General features: G+C 47.2%; 1 protein-coding gene across 1 annotated transcript; it reads left to right on the forward strand.

Moving 5' to 3' along the window:
• Positions 1-877: 877 nt before the first annotated feature.
• Apod (apolipoprotein D) lies at positions 878-17,952 on the forward strand. Its single transcript, XM_028894099.2, has 6 exons — positions 878-943; positions 1,869-2,107; positions 5,307-5,457; positions 12,437-12,558; positions 17,031-17,119; positions 17,476-17,952. Exons 3-6 carry the CDS (start codon positions 5,335-5,337, stop codon positions 17,709-17,711), a joined length of 570 nt encoding a protein of 189 aa, XP_028749932.1. The 5' UTR covers positions 878-943; positions 1,869-2,107; positions 5,307-5,334; the 3' UTR covers positions 17,712-17,952.
• The last annotated feature ends 1,360 nt before the right edge of the window (positions 17,953-19,312 follow it).

Below are 19,312 nucleotides of genomic sequence, written 5' to 3' on the forward strand. Positions count from 1 at the left end.
CTTGGGTTACTATAGTTCACCAGGAAATTGTCTGGACCCTGAAAAAGCTCCAAATCCTTCCTTGCAGCCCCTTTGTGACCAGAAGATGGCTTCACAACCACATGCTGGGCCACACTGCTCCTGTTGTTCCCAGCAGAGCAGAGGAGAGAACCCGTGCTCACTGGTTCCTGGTTCAGGATGAACAGCCTCCTGTGAAGACAGCCCCAGATGCCCGGCCTTCAGGGTGTGGTCCCTCTGCATCCTGAGGCTGAGGACCTGTGGAGACAGCTGCCTGCAGAAGCCCCTTTCCCATGCCCTCTGCCATGCACACACTGCCTCTCTGTCTCTCCATGTGTGGTGAGGACACCCATGGAGAAGAAGTGACAAGCTGTGAGTCCTGCTGCTTCCCAGGAGTCCCCAGGGCCTGGTAGTGTGGGAGGTAGGGAGGAGTCAGGGGTCTCCTGGCGCTGACAGATGCCAGCTGCTGTGTGGGACCCCAGGGGTTTAATGGTGCCCGAAGTGGCATGACCCTCCCATAGCTTCCTGAATCATTTCCGTCTTGCTGGGTCCTGTCTTTTCCGCCAGTAGGAGGAACCATGTCGTGACCACAGGATGCTAACACGGAAGGAGAGTGCAGGTGGGACCAGGTGCAGGAAGAGAGCATTGTGAGGGCCGGTGGCAAGGTGGTCACAACGCTTGGCCTGGACCCCTTGTCTTGGTTCACAGCCCTGTGCTCTTTCACGGATGCCAAGGGGAAGAGGACGTCTGAGCGTCACTCCTTAGCGGCACAGATCCAGTCCCCAGATGTGACTAGTAATGACCTCTCAACACCAGAGATTAGACATGTCCTGCTTCGATGTGACATCATAGGGACCACTATGAGGTCTTAGGTGGTCCGGACAGCGTGTAGGAACCTGTGGATTTGCCCAGCTCTTCCTTCTACTATCCACCCTCACCATCTACAGTAAGATGTGTCTCTAGCACCCTTTGGCTGAAAATTATTATAAAATTATAGATACGCAGGACAGAAAGGTCCTTACAGAGCAGGCAGTTCCCATCAGCGCTGTACATTAAAAGCAGAGGCCGGGTTGAGTCAGCCTCCATAGCTCTGTCCACAGACCACTTAGAAGCCTGAAGATCTGAGTACAGAATGTGAATAGTCAGCAGTTAAACTGTGTAATTTAAGCTGGAATGTTCAGCGTGCCGCCTCATTCACTCTCCACCCTGCAGAGGCTGATTAGAAACTCCTGTCCATTCACCAGGTTTCCAAGTCTGTAGCCATCTGGGTGTATCTGGTTTGTGGCAGGCCCTAATGTGACAACCAAAAGATCCCGTTTAAACCATACCCCGCTCTCCAGCTCTAAGGCATGCAAGGGAGGTGGGTGTGTTGTAACAGGTGTAGAGAGAGGGACTACAGAAGAGACATGGATGCTCTCAATTTTGAGCCCACCAGGTATAGATTGACACGTCCCTTACATGTCCATTTCTAGTGAAGACCATACTGTCTGTCTCTGCCTCACAATGGAGAAACCGGCGCTCACTGCAGTAGGGGTCCACCCTGGGACCTCACGGCAAGCCAACTCTGATCCCCAACCCTGGCCCTGGTACCTGCGTCACATTCCTGGCCAGGACTACATGGGGTGCAGTATTCCTGTACTTCAGGAAACGAAATAGTTGATTTTTCATTTACACAAAAATGAAAAATAAATACCAGATGGTTGGAAACAGTGTAAACTCATCTTGCTGGAACTTACAAGGCCATTCAGACCGAAAAGATGTCAAGTTAGAAAATCCACAAAGCAAAAAAGATGTTTTGAATGAAAATGCACTTTGTCTCTCACACACACACGCATACACACACACACAGTATCTCATTGTTTCTTCCTCAGGGAGCAGCTGTGAAGGAAATTAAGGAAGCGACAGATACAGCATCCCATCTTTGTGCCTCATACAGAGCTCAGCTTTGAGGCCAGCCTTCCTGAGCTTTGGGGGGTGTGGCATGCATGACCCTCAAAGGGGATGGCCTGATGGGGAGCTTATAAAGTGACTTGGGAGAAGCCAGGCACCAAAACAGGCACCTCACTTGGAGGCTTCTGTGTGGAAACTGTCATCATCTTAATGAGAAAAGGTAAGTGCATAGTTGTAACTTTCACTAGGATGAATGAGTTTAAGATAGAGAATGCCTTGACTTCCCATCACCCCTTTCAGCTCTCCCGGTAAGTATGGACGGAGGGCTTTCACACCAGCTCTGCGGGAGCCATCTCCTCTTCCTCAAGCAAACTTACAAGGTAGGTACTATTGGTACGTTTTCTGGTGACAGGCCGGAGGGTTAGGTAAGCCTGCGCTTGCCCTGATGGCTCCTCCTGTTCCCCACACTCCCGCTACCAAAGGAGACCATGGGAAATTTGCCTGTGTGCCAAGACGGCACTGGTAGAATTCCCTAGAGCGATTCAACTGCACCTGATGGTAAGATCAACTGAAAACTGGAACTGATTGTGTGAACAGAGTACGGTACATTTGGACACAAAAACATTTTGTTTAGATACGTGATTTGCTGGGTGTAGTGGGGTAACCTTTAGCCCGCACACGAGGGAAGCAGGCATCACAAACTGTAGGATGGCCTGAGTTACAGAGGACAGCCTGGACTATGTAGAAAAAAAGAAAAGAAAAGGAAAGGGGGGAAAACGCAATTCTTGTTCAATTTGAAGGCTACATGGGTTTGTTTGTTTTTAAGGACTATTTACCCATGGAAATATTTTATTGTAACATGTGAAATCTCAGAATCTATTTCTAGAAGTAAACTCACCAAGACGATCTTCCTGTGATATTAGACAATGGGAAAATAGGCACCGTAAATCATGCAACTTTTATCCAGAGCTATACATGCATGCCAATAGCATGCTTTCTCTATCAGTGTTAAGTGAATCCGAACAGAAGGGACATGGAAAATCAGCCTCTCCCCTCTCAAGGAGTTTTGGCTATGGGAAGAAAACTCAAACAACCAGACGGCATCGGCACCTCTGGAAACCATGTAGTCAACAGGAGTTAGCCTTGTTCTGAATCCTCCCACAGAACTTAAGGGTATGTTTCAGCCCACACGAGAACATCTTGTAATAGGACATTTGTCAGCGTTAGACATGGGGCTCACTTGTCATTGCTGCTGCATGGTGACGCAGGGCTCCTCGGGTCTCACAGGCAGGCATTCATTGAAAGGCACAAAGTTGGATGCAGAAGGGAACATGGCCGAGAGGCTATGAGTGGAGATCTGGCCCTGTCATTGTCCTGTTCCCTTCCCGGCCTCAGTTTCCTCATCTGCACACCTGGCGGGGGTGGGGTGGGGTGGGGTGGGTAGGTATCCTCTAAGGTCCTATCCATTTGGAAACTCAGTAAAGTGTACATACTATGTGCCACATGCAAAGTCCAGTCCTTGGGAAAGCCCATTGACTTAGGCCTGTTGGGTAGAGCTACAAAGATTCCAAGAGCTCCTGAGAAAGGGTGCAAAGTTTTCTGAGTTTAGGTTGGACTTCTACAAACACTCCACCCTCTGAAATGCTAAAACACGGCTGTAGTTTATATAGCAATGGGAAAGGGTGCCTCCAGGACTAAAGATGGTGGTCCCCTCCACAGATCTGCTCAAGAGAACTTCAGCAGCCGCCCCCTCCCCAGCCCGCCCCAGCTGGCAGCTCCCACTCCTTACATAACTGTTCTTTTGAAAACCAGGCAACAAAACCTTCAGAAGAAAAAGCTATTGATTATTAAAGTTATTTGGAGGTTCAGAGACTCGTAATGAAGTGGTTATAATTATTCCTGTTATGACACATCCTTTTCAATGCTTGGATCTGAGAACATTTGGCGTGCATTGACTCAGTCACCTTCATCTCGGAGAGAAAGGCAGCGAGCTGGAAATAGCTCATGTGCAGGGAGAGGCAAGGAGTCACCAAAAGGGTGCAGAGGAAAGAAAAGTCAGGGGAAAGGGGCAGAGAGGAGGCCGAAGTGTCTGTCCATAGCCTGCACTGACGGCCATCACACTCCCTGTCTATCCATGGTCCCTCCCCAGAGCCAGTTGTGACCACCAGCGGACTTCCGTATGGAACTGACGTTGCTCTCTTCCATATCAGCTGACAGGCCTTCTCTGGTTGAATGCACATCCTCTACAAAAACCACTCTCAGTGGTCAGTGAAAACACTTGGGACATAGAATCCTGTTTCTGCCTTTCATAATAACGGTGCTAGTATTTAACTGGGCAAGGCGACACATGTCTTTAATTCCCAGCACTCACAAGGCAGAGGCAGGAAGATCTCTGTGAGTTCAAGACCAGCCAGGTCTACAAAGCAAGTTCCATGACAGCCAGGGCTAATAGTGAGATGCTGACTCAAAAATAAATAAGTAAATAATTTTTTAAAAGCTAATATTTACTGAGCACCTGCTTGGTGTCAGACACTAATATGAATATTCACATTCTCTCTCTCTCTCTCTCTCTCTCTCTCTCTCTCCCCAGGGGGGTGTGTCTTTTTATGTCATTGGAGCTGGTCTTGAACTGGTGGACTCCACAGTTGTCCCACCCAAGCCTCTCTCGTAGCCCCCTTTCCCACCACACCTGGCTTTATTTTATCTCATTTGATTTTTGCAAAGATTCGTGAGCTAGGCATGACTGTTAGTCCCACTTGATAAACCAAGAAACAAAGGCCTAACTTGCACAGTTACACTCAGTAGGTGGCAGAGGCAGAATTGGAACTCCATCTGAGTAACACTGGGTTCCCCACATGCTGCTCTCGGTCAAGGTTCCTGGACCAAGCTTGGGTTGATAGGACAGCCCAGCGAAACGTTGGCAAAGATACTGTGTGGGGGTCTGAGGGAGCATTCCCTTATGAATCTCACAGGACACTTTATGTTGTACATGATTTGGATTTGAGCTTGATTTCTTCAAGCTTGGACCTTTCAGGGCACTTCTTTGTCTAGCCCCTGTATACATATTATTTTTGTTCCAGAAACAAATACCTACCGAACCCGACATTTCCAAGATTCTGGGATGGTTCTGAGGCGAATTGGACAGGCGCCCACCCTAGAGAAATATTCAGTGAAGCGTGGGAGTGTGTGGGTTCACAGAGGAGGCTAATCCAGCAAGAGATGCTCTAAAAGAGGTGCTCAGTGCTCTGGGGTGATGGACTCACTGTGGCTGGATGGCCAGGCTGGCAGCAGCTGCAGGATGCAGCGTCTCAGTGCTGAGGAGAAAGCCAGCTGAGGGACCAGGCCCGCCCACAAGGACTCTCCATCACTGTGTGTCCTCAGGAGACCCAGACACCTCCAGCTGCATTATTTCTCCCTAGGCCTCTCCTGAAGCCACCCAGACCCAAGATGGTGACCATGCTGTTGCTCCTGGGCACACTGGCAGGCCTCTTCACTGCAGCCGAGGGACAAAGTTTCCATCTTGGGAAATGCCCAACTCCTTCAGTGCAAGAGAATTTTGACGTGCTAAAGGTGTGGTAACTCAAACCTCCCCTTTGTTTTGAGCATGCTGAGAGGTTCATTGTATTCTTTAATCTCCAAAGCAAGTCTTGGGGAAGTGTAGAGGTCTCTGCAGACACAGGCCAGCAGAGTAACAATCCGGGTGAGGCAAGAAGGAAATTCAGTTCAACACAACTTAGCCGGTGTTGATTCAAACTTCAAGAGTCTGACACCAAGCAGTTTATTTTAGTCATATTTAAGTACAGAGCAACTTGGAAACATTTTTTTTCTTGGTGTAACACAATCCTGTGTGCACAAAGATGCATAACTACATTGAAACGTGCTCAAAGTACATGTCAGGTCTTCTATGAAGATGGGCTCTATACCTAGGCTGCATGTATTATCTTAAGGGACTAGAGGAGGTCTGGTGTAGTCTCCATCATACAGATAGCACAGAAGTCATCTAGTCTATTAGCCACCTCTGGCTCTAGTTATGGAAGCTTGCAGGGTGCCTCTGGTCGTACAGATAGTGCAAAGGTTATCTAGACTACTAATCATCTCTGGTCCTGGTTGAGGGATCTTAGGGGAGTGAGATATGACTTGGTCCTACAGACAGCACAGGGGTCACCTAGGCTATCAGTCACCTCCATCCCCAGCCTTCTGGGTGGAAAACAGGTTATACGTCTTTTCCTTGAAGAGACAACCCTGGGTGTTTAACATTCCTGGCTTCCCTAATGCTATCTGTAAGCATAAGGACCTTTGTGCTCCCAACAGGCAAAGCACTTACCTTAATTTTGGGGTTTCCCTGAAGCAGTCTCTGAGGCCAGAAAGGGGACAGGGAGAGTCTTTGGTACCTCAGCTTGCCCCCCCCAGATGGATGCCAACAGGCCGTAGGAACTCCCATGGCCCTGGCTGGAGAGAGCAGGGGGTGGCAAGCATGAGTTGTCAGTGTATGGGAATTGTCCCCCACCACTGTGGGGAGGTGGGGGTGAGGGTATAATGTGAACAGGGCACTAACTGTGGCTGTTTCACTACTATGGACCTACAGAAAGAAAAGCTGCGTGTCCTTCTCAAGTGACACAGGTAGTTAGTGCATGCCCATAGGACTCAAAACTAAGGCTTCCTGTCGCGTAACTCGAGACAGGACCTAGGAAAGGCCAGAAGTCCCCCAGGGGTCTTTTCTTGTTACCTACAAGACAACTGGCTCCCCATAAACGCTTCTTCTTCCTGGAATGAGGCAGAGGGAGCAGCAGAAAGGGGCAGCTATTAGATGACGGAATTCAGCGGCTCCCACGACGGTGGAAGGCCTGAATTCTAACCGTAAGGCCCTTCTCCTTAAAAGGTTTTGGTTGCTTTTAGGGAGCAGCACACTTGGTTTGAGAAACACTGAAATTATCAGTCACTGGAACTTTGGGGTGAGTGCTGGGAATGTTAGAGGGTGGGCTGGACAGAGCTGGGACGAAAGAGCTTAGGCATTAGAAGGGCGGAATAAGATGGCAGAGAATGCCCACGGTAAGAGAGGAAAAGCCACGCGCTAAGGTCTGCACTGACGTTCTCCATTAAGATTTTAAGGATTCCCTTTAATTGAGTCAACCTGGAAAACCACACACACACACACACACACACACACACACACACACACACACACAACACCTTTATGATAATATCCAGGGAATTTGAGTCAAATTTTAGTCTGGGAGTAGAAATTCCAAAATATCCTGGAAATTATAACTGATATCTTCACTTACAGAAGTCCTTTGAGAACTGAATCGAAATGTTTTTTAAAAGATCTTTTAAAAAATGTATGTGTATATGTGTGTGCATCTGTGTGTGAATGTGCGTAAGTGTGCAGGTCCCGTGGAGAGAGTGTTGGATCCCCTGGAGCTGGAGTTACAGGCAGTTGTGAGCTGTCCAATGTGTATGATGGGACTTGAACTCCAGTCCTCTTTAAGAGCAGCAAGTGCTCTTAACTGCAGAGCCATCTCTCCAGCCCCAAAGCAGAATTATTTTAAGGCAACAATTGTATTAAGATTGGTTTATATAGCACATTACTGGCTTGTTCAAAAAGGTTTTTATTTCAAGGATTTTTAATATATTCGCTGTTATGCAACCATCATTAAATCAATTTTAGAACACTTTCATTATCCTAAGAAGAAAGCCCAAGCCCCCTGACAGCCTCTCTAGCTGGGTTGCTTAGACTTTTCATCTCCCTGACAAATACCTGAGAGAAACAACTTGAGAGAGGGAAGATCTCTTGTGGCTCCTGGTTTCAGTGTTTTCAGGCCATGGTTCATGTGGCCCACAGGCTTATGGTGAGGCAGAACTTCATCGGATACGTAGTTGAGAAGGCTGCTTAGCTTACGGTGGCCAGTAAGCAGAGAGAGAGCAGCCAGACAGCAAACAAGAGCTACCTCTCCCGGGCATGCACTCAGTAACCTGCTTCCCCTAACTAGACCCCTCCCGCTTACCAACTATCAATATTACAAATCGAGCAAGGGACTAATCCATTGATTAGTTCGGAGCTCTCAGCATCCAGTCACTTCCTCAAAAGTCCCACCGCTGAGATCTGCTCACATCAGGACCAAACCTCCTAGGCTTGAACCTGAGGAGAAGCTTTCCATCCAAACCAGAACAATCCTTTTCTTCCCAGCGCTGCCATACCCACACGACCAATACTTTACTTTCTGTCTACGGAAGATACAATGCTAGCTTTTTGTGACTGAAGGAAGATGTCTTCAAGGTTCACCTGTGTTGCAGCACGCATCAACACTTCGTTCCTTGTGTTGGCAAATGATGTATGGGGTGATGCTACAGTTTATTTATCCTTATGGCTTGAGTTGTTTTACTTTTTCTGTGATAGAAATGCTGCTGCTGTGGACTTTCAGGCTTGGGGACGTTTTTGAAGAGAGAGGCCTATGTTTTCAGTTCTTTGGGGTATATATGAAGCAGAATTGCTGATGTGGTAATCCGTGTTTGGTTTTTTTGACAAGCTGTTGGACCGTTTTAGAAGAGTTGCACCATTGTACATTCTCACAAACAGCCTCCAGCACTGATTCCCTTACCTCTTCACCAGCAGCAGTTACCAATGCCTTCTTTTCTTGTAGGTGCCTGGGGGTATTAAGCTGTATCACCTCCGTTTCCTAAGGCCTAATGGTGTTGAGTATCTTTTCATGTACTTATGAGCCATGTGGAAATCTTCCATCCGAATCTTTTGCCCTTAAAAAAAAAAAAAAGGGCAGGGGGTAAAAAAAAAAAGCTGGGCATGGTAGTGCACTTGGGAGGCAGAGACAGGCAGATCTCTGAGTTTGAGGCCAGCCTGGTCTACAAAGTGAGTTCTAGGACAGGCACAGAGAAACCTTGTCTCGAAACGCGCCCCCCAAAAGTCTTTTAATTCTTGATACCCAAATGCTCTTCCTCTATGCTAGATGCAAATCTCTTCTAAGATATGTTAAAATAGTTTATCCCATTTGATGGAACATTTCCCTTTATGGATATGCCCTTTGAAGCATGAGGGGTTTTTTATACTGATAAAATCCAATTTGTTCATGTTTTTGTTGTTGTTGTTGCTTGTACTTGTGGGGTCAAGCCTACAAACTTAAGTTCCTAATTAGTAAGCATCTCATTAGTTCAGTAGGTAGCACTCAGTCCCTAGAGAAGCCTTGCCCAATCCAAGATTTACCCCTGTATGTTCTTCTCAGGGTTTTGTAGTTTAAGCCTTTGATCCATTTTCAGTTACATTGGTGTCATAGAAGTATCCAATTCCATTCCTGTGTCTTTCCAGTCTTTGTTAAAAAGACCAATTCTCCATTGATAGTCTTGCTATCCATAGTGAAATACATTTGTGTCATAGAAGTATCCAATTCCATTTGCGTGTCTTTCCAGTATTTGTTAAAAAGACCAATTCTCCATTGATAGTCTTGCTATCCATAGTGAAAATCAGTTGACTGTGGATATGAAGTTTTATTTTCAAAAACCTCAGTTCTATTCTAGCTATGTCTGCACTTACTCCAATTTTGATTACTACAGATTTGTCATAAGTTTCTAATCAAAATACAGGAGTCCTTCAACTTTATTCTTCTAACTATTCTTTGTCCCTTGTATTTTCGTGAGTTTTATGATCAGCTTGTCCATTTTTGCAGAGAATTTAAAGAACAATACATAGAGTATTGCCATCTTAACACCCTCTGTTTATGAGCATGAGCTATCTTTCTATTTATGATTTTTTTGGTTTTGTTTTTCTAGACAAGATTTTTCTGTGTAGCCCTGGCTGTCCTGGAACTCTGCAGACCAGCTGGTCTCGAACTCAAAGATCTGCCTGCCTCTGCCTCCCAAGTTCTGGGATTAAAGGTGTGTGCCACCACTGCCAGGCATCTATTTACCTCTTTGTCTTACCAATATTTTGCAGTTTTCAAAATACAAGTTCCTATATTTCTTTAGTTAAATTTATTTCTAAATATTTTCATTCTTTCTATATTATTATAAATAGAATTTTCTTAATTTCATTGGCAGATTTTTCATCACATGTATAGAAACACTTTTGTATATTGATCTTACATCTTTGTTGGTTTGTTTGTTTTCACTGTTTTTTCTGAGGCAAGCTTTCTCTAATCAGTCCTGGCTGTCCTGTAACTTGCTCTGTAGACCAGGCTGGACTCGAACTCACAGAGATCCACCTGCCTCTGCCTCCGGAGATTAAAGGCGTGTGCCACCACTGCCTGACAATCTTGCATCTTTTAAATTTGCAGAACTCATTATTTCAATAGTGTGCCTGTGGATTTTTTATTGTTGTTTGTTTGTATTTAAGACTCCTTAGGGAGGCTAGAAATATAGCTCACTTGTACAAAATCAAGTCTGACTACCATTACCAAGTAAATTAAGCTTGGTCACACACATCTCTAGATGAAGGCAAGAGGAACATTCAAAATCACTCAAAAGCAGTTCCCCTGGATTTTGTGTACACAGTAATAGATCATGTACAAATGAAGGTGATTTGGCTTCTTGAGTAGTTAAGGACTGTTAAAGGTATTATAAGATGGAAATGTTTCTGAGGGTGCTTATGAAACCTGTTAGCCTTGCTTTTTTGGTACTCCTGGTGAAGGTCAATAGGGTTGTTTTGTTTTTGTAGGTTTCTGTTGTTGCAGTTTGTGTGTTTGTTTGAGACAGGCTGGCCTTAAACTCTCCATGTATCTGGTGCTGACATTGGATTCCTAATTTCCCACTCGGTGTACCTCCCAGGTTCTGGGATTAGAGGCCTCTGCTAAATTTCAATGTTTTTAACTGACTGTTGGGGCTTACTAAAGGAGTTCGAAAAGTAGGTCGAAGATGTGGGTGTGCCCTTGTGCAGAGGCACGTGACTGAAGTCATGTGACCGAAGGCTTGTGTCACGTGACTGAAACTGTCTCGTCAGTCGTTCTCAGGTTGCTTCTGAATGTTCGAAGGTGAATGCATGCTCTACTTGCTCTGTTGAGTGACAGATTTTTAAATTTACAGAACGATCATAATTACTATTTTGACTAGGCAAATATACACAAGCAGTTCGAAATGCTGAGTGTGCAAAAGGGAGCTGGGTCCATAGCTCAGTGATAACATATCTGGCTAGTATAAAGTCTATGGTTTGTTCCGTCCCCAGAACCACAGAGGGCAGGGGTGGGGAGGACACAACCAACCCAGACCCCAAGGGTCCAAAGGAGCATACGATGACGTTCCCCTTAGTTTCCTCAGTTCCCCCACCCCAGCAGCAACCATTAAAGCCAGCCTATTGTGTACCGTTTTTTTAGACAATGTGTACATATACAAGCGAATATGTGTAAGACTCTGGTAGCCAAAATAACAGCTTCCAGAAGTCCATGGCTTGTTTTCTAACCTGTGAACATCCTACCTTCCATGGGATAAAGGGATTCTACCGAGGTGACCTGAGATGGCCAGACTGGTTATCCAGGTGGACCCAACTTAATCACATAATTTTTTAGAAGCAGAACACCCTTCCTAGCTGTGTTAGAGAGGTTTGATGAAGTGAGATCTCATCAGGGAGGCACAGTGAAGGTCAACTGAACTTGAATATGGAGGACTTCCAGGTCCAAAAAACAGGCAACCTATATAACATGGAGAAAGCAAAGATGCCCATTGTCTCTGAGCCTCCGGGAGGGGAGGAAGCCCACATCTCAGAGTCTGGCTTACAGAACCACAAGTCAATAAATCTTTGCTGGTTAGAGTTTGTAGCTTGTCACCACCAAAATAGAAACCCCTTACGATAAGCTTTTATTGTTCTACTAAAGGCCGTTTAAATACACCCCACCTCAAACCTGGATCTTTGATCCTTCTTCTTTAGACACCTGCAAGATAATTGCATATACCTTTTTTAAAGGGGGGGGTTTAAAGTGTCTTCAGATAGATACACCATCTATTATTTCCCCAGCCCCTCACTGGACTGTTTCCTGCCTTTTATTGTGATGGAGATACAACAGATAACCTTATACATACACACCATTTTTTTTTTTAAGCAGGAGATACAGTTCCAGAAGTTCAATTGCTGGGCTAAAGAGCATGTGCTTTTAGTTTGGCTCAATAGTACCAAGCTGCCCTCTGCAGAGGTTTCAGTAAATCAACACCATCGGCCACTACAGCCAGCATGTCTGATTTACACCCAACTCAAAGATGCCTTGTAGAATTATCAGCTGGTGGAGGTGGAAGGTGTTTTCCAGCCACCAGATAATCCCTTCCTTTCACAGAGGCTGGGATTTCACACAGGTTTTGACTGAAGAGAACTCTGAGGACATAGCTAAATAAAGAGCCCTTGAGGAATAGAATGTGGCATACAACCAGTCCCCGCACAACCCATTCACTTCTTCTCATTTGAAATACGAGCTTGCCCAGCTGGCTGGGGATGATGCAGCCCATTTGGCCCGGTTTCCCCTGGAAAGGGCTCTGCTTCTAAGACGACCATGGGAGAGAGCCAGCAGGTCCCCAGGGAGCCCCCGGGGTTTTGCCCTGCTTCTTCTTGTTGTCTGTGCAGTATCTTGGAAGGTGGTACGAAATCGAGAAGATCCCATCGAGCTTTGAGAGAGGGGACTGCAATCAAGCCAACTACTTGCTGATGGAGAATGGCAACATCAGAATGGTAAACCAGGAGAGGAGGTGAGCGAGCGAGCGAGGAGTGTCCTCCCGGGACGGCCTTGTTCAGTGCTTAGGGGCGAGGGGGGGGGCGCCTGTGTTATTCAAGCTGAGCAGAGTGGTCGGGACTGAAGTGTGTGTGTTCTCTTCTTTAACCCGCTCCTGAGCACCTGCCAATACCAGATGCTGAGAGAGACAACAGTAATTCAGCCAGCACCCCTGTTGTCATCGCCAGACGGGGACTCTGGTAGCAGAGGACATTAGGCTGCCTTGTCTGGCCTCCAAACCAAGAGAGAAGCCCTTTCTGGCCATTTACTCACCGAGGCCGTCAAGTTTTGTTGAACACTTCTGGGAACGTGCGGCTCATTTTATCCGGTGGCCGTTTATCCCACTTCCAGTCCGCTTCCCCGCTAGGGACCTCCCCGCCCTTTTCCCTCGGTTTTCTCTTTTTCCTTCTTTTGAGTCAGGATCTTATGTAGCCCAGGCTGGTCTCCAACTCACTGTGTAGCCGAGGATGTTCTGGAATTTCGGATCCTCCTTAGCGCTGGGATTGCGAGTGTATGCCACCAAGCCTTGTTTGTGCAGTGCTAATGTTACCCCAGGGCCTTTTGTGTGCTGAGAAGCACCCTACCGAAGGAGACGCATCTCCTTTTCTTGCCAAGCCAGCATCAGATACATGTACTCTCCAGCTTATGTCAACAGGATGACTTTTAGAAGTATGGACTTCTATCACTAAGCACACTGGACATTGATATTCAATCTAAAACTCTTCGCTCTGGAGAGCAGACATGAAGAGACCCAGGATGAGGTCCTTCTTGCTTACCCTCCATCAACAAACGTTACAATCACCAACCAATGCATTTAAGGATTTCCTGTATGCAAGGCATGACCTCTGCCTCTGAAAATAGATTTATTTAATCCCCATGACATAGCAAAATAGATACTGTTACAAACTCATGGATGAGACAATTTAGGTCCAGAGAGGTCAAGCACCTTGTTCAGGGATCATACAATTGACAAATGATGAAGCTGAGGTGTGGACCCAGGAGACGGGACCCAAGAGACCAAGTGTAAAGAAGGCTGGGGGTGAAGGCCTGTTCTTTCTGTTCCTTACAAGATCTGAGGACAGTATTCAACTCCAAGAAAACAACCACCCTCAACCCTCAAGTACCTGGGTCCACAGAGGCTCTCTGTGTCCCCCATACCATCCACTCACTTCCCTGTGGGCCAGAGCCCAGCCCGTGACTCCCATCCTGCGTAAACCAGAGGGAGGAGGGAAGAAAAGAAGGAAGGAAGGAAGGAAGGAAGGAAGGAAGGAAGGAAGGAAGGAAGAAAGGAAGGAAGGAAGGAAGGCAGGCGCTTGAGGGCCCCTGACAAAACTCCAGCTCCTTTTGGAGCCCCAGGGGAGGGCTGCATGAAGGGCTGACTACAGAGATTGAAATGCCTTTGCCGGGAATCTCCCGGGAATTTTACAGGCTCTGTATTATTAGTCATCGGCTTCTCCTCACAGTGGAATTCCAGAGAAAAGGTTTATCTGGGCCGTAGTTCAGAAGGTTCCATCTGGAACCAAGGAGCCTTATTTCTTGAGCTTCTGGTGAAGTGGGCACAGCATGGTGGGCACATGGGGTAGAAAAAACAATTCACCCCAGGAGGGAGGAAAGAGAAACAGGGTCCCACAGTCCTCTTTGAAGGCACACCCCCAGTGACGTAAGGATCTCTTCCCAGTCTCAACTCCACCATAATAGCATCACCTTGGGGACCAAACCTTTACCCGGTCCTTTGGGGGGACATTTATCCAGACCGTAGCAGGCAGGAGAGTTCTAATGACCTCTTTTCTTTATATTTTATTTTGGTTTTTCAAGGCAGGGTTTCTCTGTGTAGCCCTGGCTGTACTGGAACTCACTCTGTAGACCAGGCTGGCCTCGAACTCACAGAGATCCACCTGCCTCTGCCTACTGAGTGCTGAGATGAAAGGTGTGTGCCATCTCCACCTGGCAGTAATGACCTCTTTGAGTGAAATATCATGTCCCATTAGGTACCAAACCCATGAAGTCCACACGTAGGGAGCTGGGAGTCTCAGCCTGTGTTCAAGAACTTGGGGCCCAGAAGAGCTGGCCTAGAGCTGGAGGAGTGAAGGGATAAGGCTTTTGCCACTTGGCTGCCCGGTTCTAGATCTTAGGTTAGCTTGTCTGTAGCCAGCAGCAACAGAAGAACCATCCCCGAGGCTGTCTGGGCATCAAAGGAGGTAAAAGGTGTAAAGCTCTTACAGCAGTGCTTGGCATGTGGCAATCATCTAATAAACATGACCTTTTAATGGCTGACCTCCCGCCACTTGAAAACACAGACTGGAGCCAGTGGGACGGGACGGCTCAGCAGGCAAAGGCGCCTGCCCCACGCCGAGTCCCCCACGTACCCTCTGACCTCCACACTAGTGTCAGGATAGAAGCATGCGCCACGGACATTAAATACATGTAACGAAAATAATATTTAAAAGAAAATAAAAGTGCATTTTTCCCCACGAGCACGTTGTGGCCTTTATGACCAGAGACTGGCGTTTGGAGAACTATTCTGGAACAAGACACAAATGGTCGTGGAGAGGAGCCTGGTTTGTTGCTAGGTTACCATTTGCAGATGTAAACAAACCGTCTTCTAGGGGAGACAGCAGGGTCTGGTGCCTGGCCCTACATGGTGACAGGCAATGCAGCCAGGAATTAGGAGAGTACCTTTCCCGACCTCCCTTACCTGCAGCTTTAGTTTCAGAGCAGCACCCCTGTAAGAGGACTTTTCTGTCCCACCTGCCAGCTCCCAAATCACGACATGGAGACTTATTATTATGAAAGCTCAGCCGATAGCTTAGGCTTGTTTTTAACTAGCTCTTATAACTTGAATTAACCCATGTTTTTAGTAATCCACATTCTACCATGTGACTTTTACCTCTCTCCCATTTTGTGTGTCTGACCAGTTCAGCCTCTGGCTGGCTTCTCTGCTCTTCTTCTTCTTCTTCTTCTTCTTCTTCTTCTTCTTCTTCTTCTTCTTCTTCTTCTTTTCTCCTCTTCCTCTCTTCCTTTCTCTCTCCTCCTCCTTCCTCTCCTCTCTCCTCTCCTCCTCTTTTCTTCTTCTTCTTCTTCTTCTTCTTCTTCTTCTTCTTCTTCTTCTTCTTCTTCTTCTTCCTGGCATCCTCTGTGCCTGAAATCCTGCCTAGCTATTGGCTGTTTGGCTTTTCATTAAACCAGTCTGAGTAATGCATATTCACACTGTGCAAAAAGATTATCCCACAACATGTCCCTCACTGCGAACCATAGTGCTAATCTCCTGACTTCCTCACACATACTTAGCTCTCACGGTTGCCCTGCTTGAGGACTGACAGGCAGGCAGCCCCTTTGCCCTCTCCCGAAGAGGAACAGTCATGTCTAGGCACCAACCCCCTTCTCTGGCCTCTTCCCCAAGGCTTTGCCCTGGCCTCTGGGTTCATGTGGTCATTGGGAGTTAGTCTGAAATGGGCTAGATCCTTGTGAAGGGTCCGAGTACTTCCTTGGTTCCAAGACCAGCACATTTAAAATATGCCACCATTTTATATACCACTAAGAAAGAATGGGGACCAATTATAAGATGTGTGTTTTTCCACAATCATGTCTCTGAGAATGGGACTTGTCTCGGAAGCATAATGGCCAGGTCTCCTTCTTGCCTCTGTGACAACCGGCCCTGTTTCAAAATCTCCCACGCTCACCTGGACACTAGCTGAACTGGAGGGGTTTTCAGACCTCAGGCCTCTCGATGGGATGAATCCGTAAAATGTCCCTGCATTTGTCCCTGCAACAAGGGGTGATGGGAAGTGCCTCCAGACCCCTTCCCGCTTCGCATTATTTTCGGTGATCTAGTTCCTCCTTCCTCTGTTTCTTTTCTTCATCATCCTCTCCTCTGTAAAGAGATGAGTCTTGTAGGGGGTTGTTTCCTCTATTTTCTCATCCCCCTTTATTCCCTCTCTTTGAAGCCTGGGAGCAGGAAGTGCCTGAAAGGCAAATGGCAAACATAAAAAGCCAGTGTGGAAATGCAAGGGCCTAGCGTAGACCGCAAACCCCGGGGCATTGCCAAAGTGGCTGCTTGTTCACAAATGCCGTCTTCCTCCACTGAATCTCAGACAGTCACAGAGGGAAGGGCAGGGTCCAGAACCAGGTCTGGCTGGCCTTTCAAGAGCCTCTCATTGCGCGGTGGCACGTTATCCAGCACCGAGCAGGCCAATCTCTGTGAATTCGAGCCAGCTGGCTACCAATGAGTTCAGGAAAGGTGCAAAGCTACACAGAGAAACCCTGTCTCGAAAAAAAAAAAAAAAAAAAGCTCTCACACCAGACACCACCCCGCTGGCGGCCAGAGCCCTTAGGACACAAAGCTTGACTTTCATTGATTTGGGGTTTTCAATGAGTTGTTTTTCCTTCCTTTCCCATACCTGTTTTCCTTTCCTTGTTTCTTTTCTCTCTCTTTTTTCTCTCTCGCTGTAGACCGGATGGAACCATGAACCAAGTCGAAGGGGAAGCCAAACACACTAACCTCTCGGAGCCAGCCAAGCTCCTAGTCAAGTTTTTTGAGTGTAAGTATCCACTTCCCTCAGGGAGCATCAGGGACCGGAGATGTGTAGCTAGAAAGCCGGAGCCCTGTGTTCACACGCCTCCGAGTGCTTAATCTCGAGATTAAGAGGTGGCTGGTGACATGGCTCGGTGGATAAAGTGTTTGCCGTTTGAGCCTGAGGATCTGAGTCTGATCCCTGGAACCCACCTAAAGCTAGAGAGAACTAACTCCACAAGTGTCCTCTGACCTCTGGAGAAGGGTGGGCTTAATAGTTCTCACACCCCCCATGTGACACACCGACTCAGTGGGTCCCCAGAGCCCCGGAGGGGAGGCTTCCCTTGCCCTGGCCCTTCCTCATGCTCTGCCTCTGGTTCTCAGTGACGCCAGCCACACCATACTGGATCCTGATCACCGATTACGTGAACTACGCTCTGGTCTACTCCTGTACCACCATCATCTGGCTCTTCCACGTGGATTACGTTTGGATCCTGGGAAGAAACCCTTATCTTCCTCCAGAAACAGTAACCTACCTGAAAGATATCCTTATTTCTAACGGAATCGACACCCAAAAGATGATAAGCACTGATCAAACGAACTGCCCTGAATTCCCGTAAAGGGAGGGACAGCCACTCTGGGTTACTTCTATGCTTTGCGTCCCCGGCTCCACCCCAGCTCCTCACGAAGACAAACCGAGCGACTGTGACAAGGACCAGAGGGAAAGTCTGGCTATAGAAGCCCGTGGAGGGGCCTCAGGGGAAAGTTGATCCAAACCCAGCCAGATCCCAAACTGTCACCCCACCGCCGCCGCCGCTAGCCCAGTAATAAACCTTTTGCTGATCAGCTGTGTTCACAGTGGATTCTGAGTTAGAGTTATTGTGGGAGATTCATTAGAAGCAGATGGTGGGAAACCCTTCAGCGGTTATGTTTAGAAAAACAGCTCTGAACTGTCCTAATTTAAAGGATGGCAAAGTCAGGGTCTGCTGACCGATCCAGGGTTCCACTGCACAGCAGATACAACTCCAGAGGGAATCCTGGAGGCTTTCATTTCTGTCTGGAGGCTTCCTTGAAGTTAGTTTCTCATCGAGAAGTCTTCAGAGTGGAGCTGAAGAATGAGAGTCCTGGAAGGGTCTCTGAGACGAGGAGAGTCGGTGAGGGGAAGACAAAGAGATTTTAAAAACGATGTAAAATGTTCTCTTTCATTCCGTTGGTGTTTACTGAGGTCCAATTGCATTCCAGTCACTGAAAAATCCAGAGTTCCCTGCCCCTCCACCCCAGAAGCTTCAGCCCTGTGAGAGAGACATCAAGATAGAGGGCACCATGGGAAATCTGAGAACATCCCAGCCCCTTCAAGACACAGGGTCAAGCTTACACAGTCTGCCTAAAAGCCTTGAGGGCATTCCCATGCCCCGGCTCCACTAGGAAGTCAGAAACCACCTGGTGGTGTGTGTTCTGACCACGTGACTTTCAAAATCAACTGACCTCAGATTTATCACTCCGCAAGTTCACTTGCGTAGAATACATATGGTATGTGTTAATATATACAATTCTCGTTTAATTAAGGGAAAATAAACTCAAAATGTAGCTTCCAATTCACAATTCAAAAAGCCTGAAAACTGCTGGGCAAAAAGATAATAAGGGGTTGAATGTGGTCAGCTGCTTTCCTCAGCACAGCCTGAGGTGTCCTGAGCATGGCACCACACTGTTCGTCCAAGGCACTTGGCTACTCTAGAATACAGTGATTCCTCGGAGGGCTAAGCTTGTGGTCACCTGCTATCTCGTGATAAAAACTAAATTATGTAGCCAGTGAGATGGCTCAGCTGGCCTAGGCACCCGCCACCAAGCCCACGGACCTGAGTGTGATCCCTGGGACCCCCTTGGCAGAAGGAAAGGGCTAACTCCAGCAAGTTGCTCTCTGACCTCCACACACCCGTTGAGGAATGCATGTGCCTACATGCAAACATGCACACACAATAAATAAATGAAAAGTGCCCTGGTAACATCTGCCTGAGTGGGGGAGGAAGGCCAGTAGGAAACACAGAGCAAAATAAAGACAACAGTACACACTAAGCCCAGCACAGCCATCATTAGCTCTAACCTTTGTCAAGGTATCACCAGTCTCAGTTCAGACACAGTTCAGAGATGATTCTATGACACACTGTCCCCCCCAACCCTGGAGTGTTTATAAAGCAAACCCCAGTTATCACAGCTCATCACT

Source organism: Peromyscus leucopus, chromosome 12, assembly GCF_004664715.2.
Source record: "Peromyscus leucopus breed LL Stock chromosome 12, UCI_PerLeu_2.1, whole genome shotgun sequence".
Lineage (NCBI taxonomy): Eukaryota > Metazoa > Chordata > Mammalia > Rodentia > Cricetidae > Peromyscus > Peromyscus leucopus.